Source organism: Salarias fasciatus, chromosome 14 (assembly GCF_902148845.1).
Source record: "Salarias fasciatus chromosome 14, fSalaFa1.1, whole genome shotgun sequence".
NCBI classification, from domain to species: Eukaryota; Metazoa; Chordata; class Actinopteri; order Blenniiformes; family Blenniidae; genus Salarias; species Salarias fasciatus.
This window is the reverse complement of record NC_043758.1, coordinates 11,358,172-11,377,327: the sequence shown is the minus strand read 5'-3', so window position 1 is coordinate 11,377,327 and position 19,156 is coordinate 11,358,172. Positions and strand designations below refer to the sequence as shown.

At 43.9% G+C, this 19,156-nt stretch overlaps 1 protein-coding gene across 3 annotated transcripts in view; it reads right to left on the bottom strand.

The window, feature by feature from the left end:
- Positions 1–218: 218 nt before the first annotated feature.
- The window catches only part of LOC115401080 (Down syndrome cell adhesion molecule-like protein 1 homolog), a 93,748-nt gene continuing 74,810 nt past the window's right edge, over positions 219–19,156 (bottom strand). For 2 of the 3 annotated variants that reach the window (XM_030109247.1, XM_030109245.1), the window contains 17 exons: positions 16,416–16,571; positions 16,162–16,317; positions 14,203–14,342; positions 10,483–10,636; positions 8,181–8,298; positions 7,755–7,918; positions 7,135–7,233; positions 5,500–5,688; positions 4,783–4,911; positions 4,471–4,629; positions 4,216–4,371; positions 4,020–4,050; positions 3,790–3,908; positions 3,534–3,686; positions 3,116–3,310; positions 2,686–2,994; positions 219–2,286 (listed from right to left, as the gene is read on the bottom strand). In XM_030109247.1, coding sequence (XP_029965107.1) covers positions 1,703–2,286; positions 2,686–2,994; positions 3,116–3,310; positions 3,534–3,686; positions 3,790–3,908; positions 4,020–4,050; positions 4,216–4,371; positions 4,471–4,629; positions 4,783–4,911; positions 5,500–5,688; positions 7,135–7,233; positions 7,755–7,918; positions 8,181–8,298; positions 10,483–10,636; positions 14,203–14,342; positions 16,162–16,317; positions 16,416–16,571 — 3,011 coding nt within the window. In that variant the 3' untranslated portion in view covers positions 219–1,702. The remainder of the gene's footprint in view (positions 2,287–2,685; positions 2,995–3,115; positions 3,311–3,533; positions 3,687–3,789; positions 3,909–4,019; positions 4,051–4,215; positions 4,372–4,470; positions 4,630–4,782; positions 4,912–5,499; positions 5,689–7,134; positions 7,234–7,754; positions 7,919–8,180; positions 8,299–10,482; positions 10,637–14,202; positions 14,343–16,161; positions 16,318–16,415; positions 16,572–19,156) is intronic. The other variant, XM_030109244.1, reaches the window with a different exon arrangement.

Genomic DNA, 19,156 nt, shown 5'->3' with positions numbered 1-19,156 from the left:
AATTTCTCCACCAAAAAAATGAATGAAAAGATCATGTCCCTTGACCCCCCCCCCCCCAAAATGAAATGCCCTCCACACTTTGAAAACCACAAGTATAATCGTAAATTCAAAATGGCAAAAAAGATTTTTTTTTTTCCCTTTATACATCTCTATAGATTTGCAACTTGTCTCAAGTTGTCATTGAACCGCAGTTCTGCCAGTCTGTGCATATCAGACCAGTTCTCTCCGTCTATCGTTTCTGACGAGCCACGACGGCAGCAGTAGGTCACAGTGACAGTGTATGGATATGAGGAGGGACACGGACGGGAGAGGAGAAGGTGGGGAAAGATGGACGGGGATAAAATGGACGACAGGTAAATGCCTTAAAGGAAAATAATGTTATTGTGGCACCATCATGAATCGTAAAAGGCTCTCTTCCTTCTTTGTTCTCGAGGAAATGAAACAAGCAAAAAAAAAGAACTAATTTCTTTTCATCTGTATTTGTTTTTGAACTCACCTCTTTTTCAGGTTTTTTCTTTTCTCCAGTTCCTAACCCATGTAGTCAGTCGCAGTAAATAACACAAAGTTCAAAATGCTGGCCCAGATTAGGATCATAGTGTTACATCGTCAGCATCGTCATCACTGTTCCACATCCCCTGTTACAGGTACAAAATGAACAGAGGGGGGCGGGGTTCAGTTTGACACAGACGTCTGCCCGAGAGGTCAGCATACAGATTGATTTTAAAAAGGTCCATTGTTGGTGTGTGCCTGCCACATGTATACATATATATTTACACATATACACACCCGCACACACACGCGCACACTCACGCAGGCTTGTGAAGTTTTGTGTTACTTGGATCCATTCTAACATTTTCTTAGTGCACAAGAGATTATATTTCCATCATCTGAAAAATAAATGAAAAACCGATGACAAAAATGTTTTGTATTCATCTCTCACTTGATGTGGCTGAACTTTTTTTTTTTCTCTTTGCTGCTTTGAGTCCGTTTATAAAAGCATCAATTAAGACCACTACGCTCTGTCATCCGTTGCATGTATTAGAAAATTCCCCCGTCATATTGTGACGACAGTCCTTCCACCGTCTCTAATGTATGAATCCACAATGGAGTAACCTCTCAGAGCCAGTGTAACACAAAGATTGGTGGTTTATGCATACAGTAAGAGCATCCTGCTATTGCACAATGCTGTGATATGAGCTCCTTTCCCATCAGAGGCCAGAAAAGTAGGCTGACATATTTATAAACCTAAAAACCTTAACGCACGTCTGTGTGAAACTCAAGCAACCTGGTTCATTCTACAGCTGTCTTGATCCAGAAAACAAGACAGTGCACGTGGAAAGCATTTTGTGCATAAGTACTGTGTTCTTGCCCTAAAAATGGAATTATGAAGCAAACAAATCATTTATGTTTTGGCAAGTGATTTCCAGAGTGATGAATTGAGAGAAAAATGACACAATAATAACAGAAAGCAATCAGGCAGAAAGAAAGGCAACCCCCTGTGCTGTGGAGACCCAACTCTGACCCCTAATAGTGTCAATGGGAACCCAACCAGCCCCCTGCAGCCTGGCACAGCACAGGCACTGACGGGTAAGCTGTGCATGTGTATACTTCTCACCCCAATTTTCCATAGAGGTGCCGGGCAGGCGCTGGCTTGACCAGCTTTCTATGAAGAGTTACAGTGACAGGCCGCAGTGATGGCAGGCTACACCAGCGTGTAGGACTTTGAGTAGGCTCCTGCCCCTGCTCCTCCATCCCCCCGCTTCTGAAGTCTACCGAGGCCCGAGGAGCTGCTCTCCAGGAGAGAGTCTCTGGATCCTCCCATCTTGGAGGAAGATGAGGAGGCACCTCCAGGGGTCCCTCCCGTGGCTCCTGCTGCTCCACCGGAGGATGACGCCCCCGCGGCGGCCGCCGTGGCAGCGGCGGCGGCCGCAGCGCTCTGGGCCACTGCGGCAGAAGAGCCGGGCATGGTCAGAGTTCTCTGGGGAAGTGTGGAGCTGCTGGAGCTAGCAGACACCCCTCCGCTCCCACCACCTCCACCTCCGCTCGCCCCTCCAGAGGAAGCCCCAGAGGAGGTGAGGTTGGACAGGCCAGCGTGGCCCATTGTTAGAGCCTGCTGCTTCGCAGAGTCCATAGTCACATGACGGCCCTGGGTGTGGTATGCCCTCTGAGCCAGGCCACGAATAGAGGCTTCACGTGGCGGAACCACTGGACATGGATCATGATGCTCTGACTGCTTTCGGAAAAAAGGGTCTGACTTCATGTAGAGGGGTAGGTTGCAATAGTCACCTGAAGGGGAGAGGTACAGTTTAATTCAACTACATCATTCTCCTAACAATTCTGCCTGACATTCGTAAACCTCTTACTGCACCTAGATTCATCTCATCAGCTGTAACAAACCCTGGGATTCTTGGTAGTGATGAACTAAAAGACGAACTGCCAAAACTGATCGAAACTGAAATAACCTGAGTTGAAGACCGGACACTAATTTGGCTTACTACTGCATCAAAAGTGACAGAACTTATATTATCCATCGAGCAATGTTCGACTGTGAAATTGACAGCATAATGTCAGGCAAGAAGTGGTAATATTAAAATGACTTATAGCACATTTCTAGCATTTGACCTAACTAAATGTACATGTACTGTATGTCAAAGGAGAATTCCAGTGAAAAAACCAGTTACTCACTCTTGGCGCGGTGTGGAATGGGCACAGCTACATTCTTGCCACGGTCGTAGTCTTGGGGTTTGGGTGGCGAGGCAGTGAAGCGACAGATACCAGGCTCTGACGGTGTGCTCATTGACGTCATGCTGTCTGCATTGTCATTGGTACCTGTGGTCATCTGATCAGATGAGCTGTCTGAGATAAAGCACTCTGTAATCTCAAATTTGGCGTGTTGCAGGTGTTCCTCCAGCTTGGCGTGCTCGTACGCTCTTGCCAGCTCTTCGTAGGTGGAGGAGGCACTCTCTGTGGACACCATGCTATTGCGCCCCTTATCTACGGGAGATGAAGAGGAGAAAAATGAAGGCGAGCGAATTAATCTCACACAGGAAAGATATGCTCAGCAGATCAAAAAAGGTGGATGATAGTGTCTGCGCCGTTTGGCCTGTTTACCCACCTGTGTCCTGGGAGAGGCTGGCGCTGTAGCTGTCGCTCTCTGTGACAGTGATGCCGTGCTGGGAGCCGACCGTGCGCCAGTCTGAGGTGAGGGTCCTGGCTGGCGTGGAAGCCTGGCACTTGGTTAGAGTCCATTGACTGGAGTACCGATTCCTGATGCTGTGTGCTGATTTCACGCTCTTCCTCGACACTGGGTCTGGTGGTAAACACATGAAGTTTAGACTTTTGGAATATGCACAGTTGTCATTTACAGTTAAAATTCAAGCTGTGTCCAGGTAACAAGCAGGGTACCTAAAAACAAGAATATATTTACAGGAAATCAGAGTATTGCTTAGGGAGAAACGCAAAAGTTTTATCCGTTTGAAGCTCACACCAATTTGTAATTCTGTTGAAGTGAACAGTGAGGAAAGAAGACATACTAGTTCCCGGCCTGATGTCAGACATGTCAATCAAAGGACCGGTGTTCTGGATGAGGGCGGGGTGATGGACAGACACACCGGTGCAGAAGCTCTGAGGGTTTCCAGTCTGGTTGAACTCTGTGTCAGTCACAGGGATCGTGGCCTTGTCCTCACCTGCGAGAGGCAGGATGATGGCAGGTCAACAAACTCACCCATATTCCAAAGCCTCGGCTCAGACACAACAGCCTTCTCTCTGTTTCTCTCTGGTTCTTCTCACCGATTTGCTTGATGCCCTCTTTGTCCTCAATAAGCAGCTGCACTCGGGGAATGTCGATGTGTAACCGTGGGCCCTGCGGAGGTCCTTTAACGGGGGTGTCAAAGCTGCGGTTGTTTTTACTAATCAAGAGATAAAAGACAACCCAACGCATGTTCATCATTTGGGAGTTGGAAAAAAAAGCAAATCACAGTGTGAATCCACTTGTATTACAAATTGACTTTCAGCTTTACCTGATGAGCATCTCTGCCAAGCTTTTGGCATCTTGAGAAAACAGAAGAAGTTATAAATTATTTAAAAGGAATATTTGTTTACAAAAAAGAACTCCATAAAGTCTGCTTTCGCTTCTGGTATCTCCCCTGATTACTAATTAACAATTCTTGCCAAATTATTTCCTACAATTCTCTACTTTCCTCCTCCTCCTCTTACCTCTGAGTCTCTTCAGCCTCTTTTCTTTGCGCTTCTTGCGAATTATGAAGAGCAGCGCCACACCCAGGGTGACCAAGATGACAGGGCAGCCAATTGAAAACAGCTTTTTGACGTCGTCATTCTTCTCCAGCGGGGATTTAATTGGGGGAATTGTGCCTGTACGCAGCCAGGATGAGAGGAAGTCAGGAACCACTCTTTGTTTAATATATCATTCCGTATGATTGTTTGTCCAAATGGGACGTCAAACAAACTCACTGCCATCATAGTCCAGTGTTGCAAACTGGGAGCTCTGGTTTCCGCAGCCAGCACTGTTACACGCCTTCATTTTCAGCTCATACCAGGTTGCTTCACGCAGCTCTGCCAGGAACACGTCTGTGGTGGCGTTGGTGCGCACGGTCTGCCACGTCCAGGTACCTGGACCACAACAAGGCCTCACGTTCAGGCTGCTTTACTTCTCGTTTTCATCCAAGAAAATAAGCCTTTTCTACATTTCCTTTGAAATCTTCCTCTGGCTTTGTTGTAGAGCAACAATGTCAACATGTGACGATTACATAAAGAGGCGCTCACCCTTTGGTCTGAACTCCAGCGTGACTGCACTGATTGGACAGCCTCCACTGGCCCAGCCCTGCAGGTTGAGGCGGGCGTGGCTGGAGTTGATGTGCGTGAAGACGGGCTGGTCTTTGTTGAACTGCGGCTCTATGGAAATATCAAAACCATGATGGGTTAGACCACATCTGTTCAGTTTACTAGAATATGACATTTTCTGTGACATTTTAGGGTCGACTGAAATCATAGGTGGATATGCAGGAGAGTCTCAATAATCAGAAGACAGTGGAACACCTCACCATAGCTTTAATTCAAACTCTTAACTTTTCCAAATAATCTAGATTTCTTATACATACCGTGAAATATTTTATACTTTACTTTAGTCATTTAAATTAAATCTAAGATTAAATGTTCTTACCAGTATTTTAAATGGCAGCCTTAATTATGATGATTAATATTTGAAAAACGTTTTGGTCCACATGTTATGAGTGCAGAAACAGCTGATACAATAATGAAGTGTTACTGATATTGAACCTTTCAGAGTTGTATCTGTGTACACAGACCCACAAACAGTAATGAAACTGTTCTGCTTGCTAACTGAAAATGTGCTCAATATAACTATTGATTCATGATACATATTTAATAAATATCATTTGGTAATATCTCTGAAAAATGTACACCTGACAAATGGTTTACTATTGCAACCCCCCCCCCCCACTTATCGCTCCACCTTCTCACCTCGCCCGTGAGTTTTTGCCTCAATGATCTCGCTGATGCGTCCCGCTCCGACGCTGTTCTTCGCAGCCAGCTTGACTTTATACCAGGTGCCACAGCGCAAGTTGTCCAGTTTGAAGGAGCGTTCGCTGGAACTGATGAAAACGTCTTTCCATTCTTCTGTGTTGTCAACAGAGTACTGAAGCACAAAGCCTGCAGACAGACAAACACACAATAAACAAAAAAACAATATAAACTGTATGGGGGGGATTTCCACTCATAGTCCAAAAATATACACTTGACAATAATGGAGAGCTTTAAATTTTTCCTTAGATGTGAAGGAGTGTGTTTGGTCGTTTGTGACCTGGGTGTGTCCTGCCTTAGTCTGTGCTCAGGGGATGAAGTGGTGTAGAAGATGGAGAGATGAACTTCATAGGAGATAAACTTGTATTGTCCACTAGATGGTGGTGTAAGATAACACTTCCCTCTGCGGCTGGGCCTCCGTTGGAGGACGAGTCTAGCTGTTCTCTGTCTATGCCGCCATTAGTTACCTACAAACCCCAAGACTGGGATGGCGCTGACTGAGCATCTATGCAAATGAGGATATGCAATATGGTGACTGTTTTTATAATCAGCTGCCTTGCAGTGCCAGCTCCCTCCTGCTTGGAGACACTTTCCATCTAATCCTCTGCCTTGTGTGTCCTTCTGGCTGTATGTGTGCATATAGGAATGTCTCCCTGTCTGCAATTCTGCAATCCGCCGTACTGTTTGTACCACCTCTTTTCGATTTTTTTCCTGCCTCAGTCTCTCTCGAACAGATGGTGTGATGGAGTCCAAAATACTAGAAGGGTTAATATGTGCAGATCGAGGAGTGTTAGTAAGTTTCATAGGCACCATGTGTCGGGACAGGACACAAAAGAGCATAATACAACAGAGCACCACACAAGAACCAGCTATTATAAAACAAATTACAGCATAACATCAATTCTTGGAGCAGGATTACCCAGCCGACAGGATTTATTCATTTGTTCATCATCTTACTTGTATCTTTTCACTAAAGAAAGCCCACTAAGATGGTTTATCCGACAGAGAAAAGTCTACAGATGCCACTGCAACAGCAATGCGAAATAGATGCTTGATGCGGGAGCCACTGCTGACGGTGTGCAGATGGACTGACAGACAGGGCATCATTCTGGAATAATACAAGATCGACACATTGATCTCAAAGATATATATGATACACACAGGCAGCAGATGTTGGTGCATCGTTATTTGAATATGGTGCTGCAGAGCAAACATGTATCTGCAACAAAATGCATGTGACCTCTTAGTCATTGCAAATTTTATTTATTTATTTATTTATTTGGTGGTGAATAAATAGTTTCTGAATATTAACAAATGATTCAAGTATTTTTGAATAATAACTGTAGGTCAATATTAATAACCCTGTCAGCGAAAAGAACAACTAAAATACTGATTACATGCATGCTTCATTTGTGTAAAGAAGATGTAAAGAAAAACAAAAAAAGGAACCTATTCAATGATCTAATAGATCACTGTCTATATTTCCCCAAAATATGTAATGCTGCAGACACTGAAAGCATGACTCAAATAAACAGGAACAAAGCCAGAGGGGCCAGCGTTGTTTAGGCCGCATACCTCGGATGGAGCTGCCGCCGTTGTCTCCTGGTATCCAGGCCAGAGTAATGGAGGAAGTGGAGGTTGTGGAGACGGTGAGTCGAGGCTGGTCCGGAGGAACTGAGGAAAACGTATAAATTGTGAAGTCTTAACCTTTTATCAGGCAGGCAACATCTTCTCTGCTACTGCTGTCCCTCATTCTGCCCTTTCTTTTTTTTAAGAAGGGTCATCGTTGCCCAGCAATTTTTAAAATATGTCCTCACATTCATTGATCAAAAAAAGCATGTTTCTATGTGTGTGTCTAAAAAAGTCATAGCCAGGTACTATTTTCCAAGCAAGATATTGCTAGATGTGCTGTATTGAATTAGTGATGATAACCCACATTGAAGTCCAGCGAGAAATGGATCCCACTGATATTTAAAACTGATATATTGTGAAACTGGTGGGGGCTCAGTCCTTTTCGCTCTTAAAAACTGATTTCAAAGTATAAATTAAAGCAGAAAAGAAAAACTTAAACATCCTTAAAAAAATGCCCAAGGGTTGAAACTTTACAATTTAATATCACTTTAAAGGGTTAATAACAACTGTAAAAAAACCCAAAAACTATAAATATGCTCGTGTGTTTATCCATGTTTTCCTACCTTGTATCAAAAGATTCACGATAATCGTGTCAAAGCCCAGCGTGTTGGTGGCCGTGCAGGTGTAGTAACCCGAATCTTCTGCTTTGACAGAACGCAGCACCAGAGTCCCGTTGGCCATAATGAGCCGCTGTCCATCCAGAGACACTGGGATCGCCGTGTCCTCGCTGAGGAGGAAGGAGGACAGAAAATCAAGAGAGGACCTCACACAACGCGTTCGACGGGGTGTCGGTAATTGTTTAATCTGTGGGTTTCTCTGCAGGAGGCTATAAAAATGCACACATGAGTGCCATTAAGAGGGATATGTTGTGTCATTAATATGCAAGTCAGTGATTTGTGTTGGAGACGTGTACTGCTAAACCAGCCAAGCCAGTCTTTGAAGAATCACAGCAGCATCTTTATTCTCACATTTCTGGGATGGATTCTTACCTGTCTTTAGTCCATTTTATAGTGGGCGAAGGTTCTCCTACTGAGCTGCACGGCAGACGCACCTCCTTCATCCAAGGAGTGGTGACAGTGCCCCCGAACGACAGGATTTTAGCAGGCGCTGAAAGAAGACGAGAGGAGGAGTGACAATATTGGAAATAGATAGCCAGATATGTAGGAACAATTGAATAAACACTGAAATAGGGAAAAAAAAAAAGAAAACTGCAATAGTCAAATTAATTTATGCTAATCAGATAATCACTCTGTGGTCATGAAAACATTGTGGAACCTCTCAAACAATCAGAAAGTTTTAATCAGCAAATTGTGAAGGACAATATGGCATTGATGAACGTGCATATGCATAAACTGTGTTCGACTTGGAGTTCTATCAATAGTAATGGCAGGGAAACGTATTCGGTGCAGTGCATACAGCACAACATGCAGCAGTGTGCAATTTTTTATTTTAAGGCTGGCGAGGGGTGGGTGATCTCAAAATATATGTCTTAATAGTTAATTTTGCATCAATTCATGCAAGACGCAAAATAAATTAGCCTGATTTTGGCTTCAAAGCAGCATCAGCAAACTGACACACAATCTTTGAAGAAACATGCATGGAAGGTGTTTGATGAATAAGAACATATCTTCTGCTGAGGTTTCTGGTTTAGATCCGTCTGTTTATACGTTGAAACTCACACAGAGTAGATGTTAAGATCAGAATTCCGTCAAGGTTACACCATTACTTCCTGTTCTTTATGCTGAAAGTAGTCGTTAATAAACACTGGCGATATGATTGGGGTTGTTTCCCTCTGCTGCAGAATAAATTTGGAGCCAATGAATTCCCTTCCTGGTGGTATTATATGACGGACAAGTAGCTTTACAGTATCTTAACAGAAAACTTCACCACAGTAATGTAGGGGAAAAAAATCCTTGTTGAGCTATAATATCATTCTGCCCATCATGTAAGAAGGAAATGTGTATTGTACTTCCTGTAATTGACATTTGAAAAGAAGTCTGCTGAATGTGACATTGTCCAGCAAAGAATAGATGCAGAATCTAAGCAAGGCCAACAATATGAGAGAGGGTATGAAGAGAAATATTCATCCATTCAGGCTCACAGCCCTCTCATTCTGTCACTCCTCTGCATGCTCTGTGTCCCTCTTTTTTTCCTCAAGCTTGGCGTCTTAATGCTACCGCTCTAGTGCACTTATGTTAAGGTTGAATGAAGTATTGAGTGGGCAAGCCTGGAGGACATTGCCTTTCACAGCTGCAGATCAGCTGACACACACCCACAAGAGCGCACACTAACAAACCTTTTGCACCCAGAAGTCAAAGGAGCAGATAAAGAAACGGAGAACACGGCAGCAGTGCTCTCCATTCACACGTCCTCTCTTATTGTTCCTGTCTTTTAATCCAGAGCCTATTGATTGAACTGCCATCTTCATTTTCTTAAATACTCTGCCTCTGTATTGTCTTACTGATCAGTTACTTCTGCTCCTGTCATGTCATTCTCTCGTCTTTTTCCCCCTCCTCCACCTGCTGTTCTCCCTTGTGTCCCAACTATTATCATTTCCCTGGTTGAGGGCAGTTTATCTGGTGCCCCCTGAACTCAGAAATCAATAGCACTCCTCTGTAATGTCAAAACAGGCAGTCACACAGAAACAGGAGGGGAATGTTGAAAAAAGGAGGTGGAAGAGAGAAAAAGTATATATTGTACAGCAAATGGGAGAAGAGGGATATGAAGTGAAATATCCCTTCAAAATGTTTTTTTTTTATTCATGACAATGTGAAAAGAGGAGGTTAGAAAAGCCACTTGTTGTCCAATGCACAAGAAACTGTGATACACTGTGTATTCTGACACTTTTGTATCAGTAACAGAATTCATTTCTGCAGCAATCATAAGTGCAGAAGCTTATCGGGTGGATTGGACCACACAGGCCAGACTGTTCTCTCTATGTGCATCTACTGCTTGAGCCCTGTCATCAAAAACTTTCAACAAAAGCTCAAATTTTAGAGATCCAAGTCATTAAGCCACTGCAATTTAGATATTTTAAAACTCATTAAAATCTATATGTTTTCCAATTACTCAATGGATCAATTAGGCCTTAATATTATGGCTAATTACTGTATGTCCGCAGCAGCTATGCAGTAATCAGAGATTTAATGTACAATAAACTCACAATAAAAGCGTAAGTCAGTGTGAGAGAATCAGCATCAGACTGAGTTAACAGTCTCATCAGATGATTTCTCCATTATTTGTGTCTAGTAAGAAAACAAAACTCTCTACCTGAAACCTTCAGGGCCTTACCTTTGGCTGCTGGCTCCACTGTGACCTTGTCGCTGAAGTTGCCCCGGCCAGCAGTGGTGACGGCTGCAGCCCAGATCAGGTACTGCTGCCGGTGGTTGAGATGAGTGATCCGGTAAAACAGCAGCTCCGGGTTGGCTTCATATTCACTTGGCAGCTGGAATGAAAGAAACGGGTGAATTAAAGGTTTTATTCTGGAAGGATAAATCTTATAGTGCCCAGTGGAAACAATCCTAATAAAGAATAAGTCACAGTAATGCATCATAAAACAAACTGTTTTGTGGCTGGAAACAGGTGGAAATGTACACCTGTCTCTTTGATAAAGAAAGAATAATCAAGATTTCTCATTTTTGCTTTCGGCACAGTGTAAGTGTCAGAATCTGCTCTGCTTGATGTGACTGCCCTGACTCAGTTACGAGCTCCAGGGTGAACGCCTGCCTCACCCCAAAGTCAGCCAGGGTCCGTACCAGGCCCTGTAACCTAAGCTGGGTTCGCCTGAACTCAGTATGGAAGATGGGACAGATGGATGTGGAGAAATGTGCTGCATGAAGTCAAATCTTAAAAGAATCAAAGACAAAATCTCTTTGACTCTTATCTGTAAGGGCAGATCGTGAAGGACTGAGCGAACATTGCTGTAATGTGAATCAACCCCTATGGTTTCGTCTCCATCAAGCGGTGGAATGTACACGGGATCTGACGTATTTTAGACAGATAATGTAAAACTGCACGGAGAGATGAACTGGGAGGGCGAGTTGAAAGAAATGCCAGTTATGCTGGGGAGAGAGAGAACGACAAAAAGGTTTGGATTGGAGGAAGGAAAGCTCACTCCCTCTCCTGTTCTGCTCTCCTCTGGGAGGGCAAAAGGAAATATGGGAGACAAATGAGTGAGTCAGAAATATCATGAAGAGTCACACACTAATGAGGCCTATCTACTGCAGGAATCAGGGCCGGCAGAGAAGAGAGGGAAGGAGAGGAGAGCGGAGCGGAGCAGAGGAGAGTCGCATAAACAGACAAAGAGGGATGGTCGCACACAAGCAAGTGCAAATACACGCCAATACACATGCATGAATACACTGACACACACAGATACTGGCATACATGACCCGGAGGTGGATGTGTAATTGCAGTGTGTTTAACCCAGCCATGTGTCTGCTGTCTAGACATGTATGCATCATTGTCCCCTCAAAACACACACAGACACACAGACACACACACCACACGCTTTATTTTTTATCTTTGTATCATTGTCAAAAAGCATGTAATGTGTTGCTGTTTCTGTCCACCTTTTCCAAAATCTCACCAAATTCCAAAGCCTGACACTTGTTCAATATCCCCTCATGTTTTTGATTGGACTTATTAAAAATGTCTGACAAGTTAAAGAATTTCTTTTCAGTTTTCCAGAAGACAGAAATGGTCTGGTTAGGATAAACCTGGATATTAAATCCTGCCAGCTACAATATAGCTGGAGTACCAGCATAAACCTTCACATCTCCTTTAATCAAAATGCAACATTAGCCCCAACGCCTCATCTTTAAAACTAAATACATCCAAAATATTGCAGCTCCCTGCATATAAGTACTATATGCGTGCACACACACACACACAGACATTGACATATACTCATTTGCTGCGGATTTATTCTAAAGTAAGAACTAATTACTTAATCCTAACTGTTTCCCTAAAATGTTACTTCAGCTAAAAAAGTGAAGCTTTCCTGAATTGGGCCTCCATTCATGTCTCCAGGGTGTATCCAGTCCCCGTCGGCAGTATGTCTTCACCAGCGTGAACGATGATTGTAGTGCTTTTTCTTTCCTAACCACCAAAATCATCAAGGGCAAAACAAATTTTTATCTCAAATGTAACTTCAGCCCTAAAACGCACCTTAACCATCAATTACATGTCAAACACTGCGGGGCTTTGCATCTTCAACAAGGCAAGGACACTTGCGAGGATGCATGGAGAAATACACACACACACGCACACACACACATCTGAGTTGTCAGGTAGCACCGACCATTCGCTCAGTCTTCTGAATCATGTTTTTACCGCACCCCGGCAGTCTCACAACAGTTTCCATTTCTGACTGACAGGCACAAGTAAAATGTAGACGGCAATACAAGTGTCAAGCGGGCTGAAGAGTCAGTAAACGTGCCAGACCAGTAAAACCTGCGAAGACACTGCAGTGTTACTGAGCTCTGCTCTCGCCTGCTGAGTTGTTGTCTGCACAACGGTTTATTCTGGGCAAATAGATTCCAGTATTCATGTTGTTTTTCACATTTATGAGCAGGTCGTCATGGAGGAATCCACTGGGCTTTTTATTACTTCACTGTGTTCCCTGTTCATCATCCGTTCCCCTCGTCTCCAGCTTTTCTCTCCAACTATTCTTTACCCCCACTGCACCATCCTTCCCTTCTCCCTCCTGCCATCTCTGTGTCATCCATCTCTTCATTTCCCCGTCTCCGTGTTTGCCTGTCATCCGTGGGCCCACACCTTGCTTTTCTCTGCGTTTCTCCACCAACACCCCCTTCTGTTTTACATTGGCCCCACACACCCCCCCACCCTTCGACGGTCCCCCCCCCCCCCCCCCTTCGACTGTCACCTATATCAATGTCTTCTTCTGCACATTTGTCTCTATACGCTACACAGCAAGCAGAGGCCAGGATGGAGAGATGAGCAGATGAATGGAGGGATGGATGTATGGGCGGTAGATGTTGGGAGGAAGGGCGGGAGGAGTAACAGAGTGTGTGTTGCTGTAACGGATATTAAAATATTCCTCCGGCGTGGAGATAGCGGTGATCCGGGGAACGATAGAGCGAGATAATGAAAAGAGGAACAAAAGTACTCCCCGCGCTGTGTGTCTGACCCCCCCCCATCTCTCCTTCCTTCTCTCCAGTCGCACTCATTTACATAGTAATCATCCCGAACTCTGCATGGGGGCTTCAGAGAGAGAGAGAAAGAGAGAGAGAGCGATAGATAGATAGATAGGTAGGGAGACAGTGAGAAAGAGTGATTTGTGAATGAGGGAGACTAAGGGGAAGATGCATGTACATTTTTTTAGAGGTACATTTATGTGGCGCATGTGTGTGTGTGCGTGTGTGCTCATGCATGTGTGATAGAGAGTGTGAGTGTGTATGTACATGCATGCAAATATGGGAGCAGGATATATTTTTTGAACTCACACTGTCATAAAATCTTGAGTTGCATATATGCATCTACCTCTCTATGGCTTATGTGATGCATTAAGGAGCATATTTATATTTGCGTGTGTGTGTGTGTGTGTGTGTTTCCTCTTGGCTTGTTTTCTGCCCTCACTGATGAACAGATGAGGTTGTCTTGGCAACGTGATGAGACGCAGATATGTAAATGAGGCTGGAGGGTGAGTTTGCACGCACACACACTGCAGTATGAGGAGAGCTCATTTCAAACACACTTCTCGATGAGACTGCAGTACCAGACACATACAGGGACACACAAGCAGACTCACACATAAAGACACACAAAATGCTCCAGTGCACCGTGCTTTGTAGACATTACTCGCATATTACACAAAAATGTATGACAGAGGATGTTTTATGATCTTCATCCCTTCACCATGAAGGTAGTTTTGCAATCAGGCTTTTCTCCTTTTGTTCACTCATTCACTTGTCAATCATGAACCCCCAAATACAAACACACACACACACACACACACACACACACACACACACCCCTCCAGCAACTCACCGGTTGGCCTGACCCGGGGCTGGAGCAGTAGATGGTGTACTTGCGGATGATTCCATTTGGCTTGTGAGGAGGCAGCCACGACACCACCACACTGCTGGCAGAGGAGGGCACAGCTTTGATGCCAGCTGGGGGCCCGGGGTCTGCATCAGAAAGAGGAGGAAGTCAAAAAAATGAAGGGGAAGAGAGAAATGGGAACCTTTTTTTTTTTTTTTTTTTTTTTTTTTTCTTTTTACAATAGAAATGCAGTCTCTCTGGGTATTGAGAATTGATTGGAGAGTTAAAACTAAGGATTTGAAGAACCTGATCTGGGTTGAACATCCCCAGAGTGAGAAAGCCTGTGGCGACACTTCAACTTCTCTTCAATGGCTTCCTCTCGACAAATGTACTGTTCACCGAGCTGTGCTTATTCAACCCCAAAATATTCACGTATGAAAACATCTCATTCTCATTGCTGATCATAATTTGTTGACTTGTGTTTAACTGTACTGTCAGTGTGCTTCCTCGTGGCCACGACTATGACCTTTCTGTGAGCTGATGAAAGCGGTGAGCTGAAACAGGCCGGCACACGTTGCATTGTGCAGGCAATAATTAATCTCTTGGTTTTACTAAATAATAACATATTTAGCAGAACTATTGCATGACTGTTAGAATAAACTGATAAATAAGCAAATTAGCTACGTATGCTGCAGCAACAAAAAACAAAAGGCACACAGTCAGAAGAACTGAATGCTGTCGTCCCCTTGTTGTGTGGAACCTTAGCAAAAAAAAAAACAAGGAAAAGACGTCTTCATCACTGTAACGGTTTACTGTTGACTGTGTTTGTGCATCTAAAAGGCAGACAACAGTAGAGGCTGAGAATTGGCTGTTTGCACAATTTCACTGCAAACACTTTTCCATGTGCTGAAGAGAGAGCTGAGGGCAAAAGGAAGGGAAGAGAGGGAGATGGAGAACATTGAACGTTTGTGAAGCGGTTGCCCCTGGACACAGTGTCAACTCGCATCAGGGGAGGGAGACACACTCAGCTTGCCCCCTTTTCTTAACAAACACACACACACACACACACACACACACACACACACACACACACACACACACACACACACACACACGCACGCACGCACACTCAAAGGCTAGCATAATACACATATTTGAAGAGCTTTTGCAGTGAGTCCAGCTCATAAAATGGAGATAGTGATGAGAAAAGGACGGAATAAAAGCCTTTTCTGAAATGACACTTCTTAGAGTCTCTGCTCCCCCTCTCCCTCATTTTCTCCATCTCCAGACGCCTGCCTCCTCCTCTGCCTGGCTCCAGGGAGCGAGAGGAGAGGCGGATACGGATGTAATCCACGGCCCGCCAGTGTAAGCACAAAATTAATTCTCTCTAAGCCACAAAGAATTAATCCCTTTTCTTGTGCTGGGTGCTGAGTTAGATTTGCACGCAGACAATAGCACATGTGCACAAAAAACACACGCACACACAGACACACAGACACACAGACACACACACACACACACACGCATGAACAAATGCAAACACACACTTAACTCTACCTTCTCACACTTTCACATATTCACAGGCAAAGATTCACACCCTAAGGGTCCTTACCCACACACACACACACACACACACACACACACACACACACACACACACACACACACACACACACACACACACACACACACACACACACACACACACACTTTTTGGCGTCTTAATTCTCATTAGCACTGGTAATGGCACATCAGAGCACAAAGAGGTTTTAATCAGCAACCTCAGCCTTACAAAGACCCTCCTCTGCCCCCGCTGGCTCTCTGCCCCCCCACACCGACTGAATCAAGAAGAAAAACCCTTAAACCTGCTTGAAGAATCTGATCAAAGCCAACGACATATGATTGTAGGTTACTTCATGACTTGGTCTGCCTGTGTAGACTGAGCTGGGAAGAGTCCAGACTTACAGTCTTCTCGGGTTTGGATATAGAGGACGTTGCTCCGGACGCCATCGCCAGCCTGTGTGTAGGCCAGCACCTGAATGCTGTAGTTGGTGAACTTCTCCAGGCCTCTGAGCTCCACCTGCTCCTTAATGGTGGTGATATTTTGCATTTCACCCCACTCTGAAGAACACAGGTCGGAAAACAGAAAGTCAGAATGAGGATTAAGCAATCTGCACACTGTTACGGTCTTTAGTCAGAGGTTGGGACGTCAGACATACTCAACACACCTCCATCGGGGAAGACGGCCCAAAACACAACGCGGTATCCCTTCAGCACGCCGTGCAGGGTCAGCCGGGGAGGCTCAGCCCACGTGATCACCGCCTCGTCAGATGTTACTGAGATAGCCCTCACATTCTGCGGTGGCTGACTGGGAACTGAGTGCAAAGAGAGAGAGAGATAGAAAAAAAATAAAATTAAACAGGTAAGTAATCCGTTTGACTTCAGTTCTCTAAACATGTATTTTGTGTTGAATTTAAGAAGAAATATTTGTTCAGGGTGAAAGACAGCCATCATTTCTTTTTCCTTTTCATTGGATGACTGAAATAAATACATGGAGAAATCCGAGAAAAATCAAAGAAATGCCAAGGTTAGAAAGATGTTTAAAGTTCATATAAAAAAAGGAATGCAATGACTTGTAACTTTCTGAAATGCAAAGTTCTTTCACAACATATCTTATACAACCTATAGGATGTTGTAATTCAGATCTTTTATGAATTCAAGTTAATTTTCATAGCTTCAACCTTGTCTTGAAGATGTACAAGTGAGGTCCTCAAATTGAGGACTGTATTTCTGAAAGTATTAAATGAATATATTCTGGCAGTCTTTTGCGTAATTTTACACACAGTTGAGTGAAAATACATTATTTGTTGAACCTTCGTCACTTTCGGAAATTGAGCGATCAGGTTGGAGTCTTTATCCAGCAGCTTCTTTTAGCATGAACTCCTTTCCGCTCGAGGTCGATAAAATGACTGCTGAACAGAAGACAAAGCCCATATTTATGTTTTCAAGAACTCTCATCTTTCGCTGGATTGTTTCGTCCGTATTGTGCAGCATGAAAGTAAACGTCAACTTTCTTTATGAGACAGAAGACATTATAAGACATTCTTGCAAGATTAACATATATGAAACACCAGCTGTGCAGCATTTTGGTTTCTCCTCCTGATCGAGACCCTGGGAGTCACAGGTTTAAGATATCTGACAGAAATATAAAGCAATAAACCTTCTGAAAGCCTGAAAGGCATTTCCATATCAAACCTTAAGAGAGTACACAGCCTAGTGATAGATGAAAAAGAGCATGACATGAGTAGAGAATGATGTATAGAAGCGTCTCTCGTCCTCTGCACAAGCCTCCCTCTGTCCCTGACAGTCCAGGTGTCTCTTCTGTTGGCCGCCACTGACCACCACTCATTCAGGCTTTGAATAACGCCCACTGTTGGACACGAACAGAAGTCAACTTGTGAGAAAAGGAAGGGCAGGAAGAGAGGAAGAGCGCCGACTAAAAGACAGGGAGCAATGAAAGAGAAAGATTGGGCCAAGTCCGCCAGGGAATTTCTGTGCAGCTGGTGAAGAGAAGGGGAGGCGGGGAGGAGGACGGAGGAAGAGACAGAAAGGAGAACGGAGGATTAGAAAACTAAAACAGGGCTTCGCATGACTAAACCTCGGGTTTTAGGAATAAATTATGAGAATGCAACTAAACACATCCCCTTTAACAAAAACACAATTAGATACAGGCAGAGGGGCATGTGGGTTCAGCTGCCCTCAGATTATCAGTATCAGGGCTTATAGTCGGATAAGCAGATATATTTAAAAGGTTCAAAGAATAACTTCTCAAAGATTTGGAGAGACAAACAATAATAGGACAATAAAAGATAGTTTTAGACTATATCTATAGGGAGGAGGGACCCGGAGTGAGGGCCAGAAGAATGAGGGAGGAAGAGAGGAAGAGAGTTAAAAGCAAGGGGAGCAAGGGAAGGACAGAAAAAGATGAAAAGAGGGAGCAGAGAGACAATGCGCTCAGCTGTGGATAATTACAGCAGGAAGCTAGCAGAGGGAGAGAGAGAGAGACAGACAGAGAGACAAGCTAATTATAATTATTTTTAGTATGCTTGTTGTTATCACTATTATCATAATGGCCATCAATATCACTGTCGCCACGGTGACAGCCTCAGGAAAGAACTGGAGGGCTCCGTCTCCTCTGGACCAATGGGGCTCAGCCAACTGCCTACTGGGTGGACGTGTGTGTGTGTGTGTGTGTGTGTGTGTGTGTGTGTGTGTGTGTGTGTGTGTGTGTGTGTGTGTGTGTGTGTGTGTGTGTGTGCATGCGTGCACATGCTTTAGTCTGTTTGTCAAGTCTAAAACCTGAGAATCACGTTTGGGACCAGCATGCTGGCCTCACAATGTTTTACATAGTTTAAAGTGTTGAATCGTGGTTGTGTGTTGAGAGTTTAGGTTTTGTGTTACACATTTAGTTGTGCTGATTGAGTTTTTAGCATTTTCACCGCACAACAAAAATACCCCCCATTAGGCAGAGGTTGCCTTCAGAGCTTTGGATGATTTCTGTTATCGTGATGTCTGTGAGTTTCTAAAGATTCCTACTGCAGATCGAAGATATATATGTTTGGCTGATTAGCAATATTTAATTGATGGGGAAATTTCTGTGTGCACGTGTGTTTGTTGTGTTTTACTGGCTAAAGCAAGTTTTTAAGTTGGAGTGCAATAAGAAGGCTCCTTAAACCAGATCTCGTCTCTGTGTGGATTGTGTGTTTATTTCTTTAAATTTGTGGGGACGTTAAACTGAGCAGTGACCAATAAATTTCCAGATTGTTTTTCGGTGTGGACTTATGTCAAGCTGAAGGATAAAAATTTAGACATGTCAGAGTTACAGGTTCATTTGATTTAATGTTAAAGTAATGTTTAAATGTATACATTAAAGTATCTGAGGACCATGAAAACACACCAA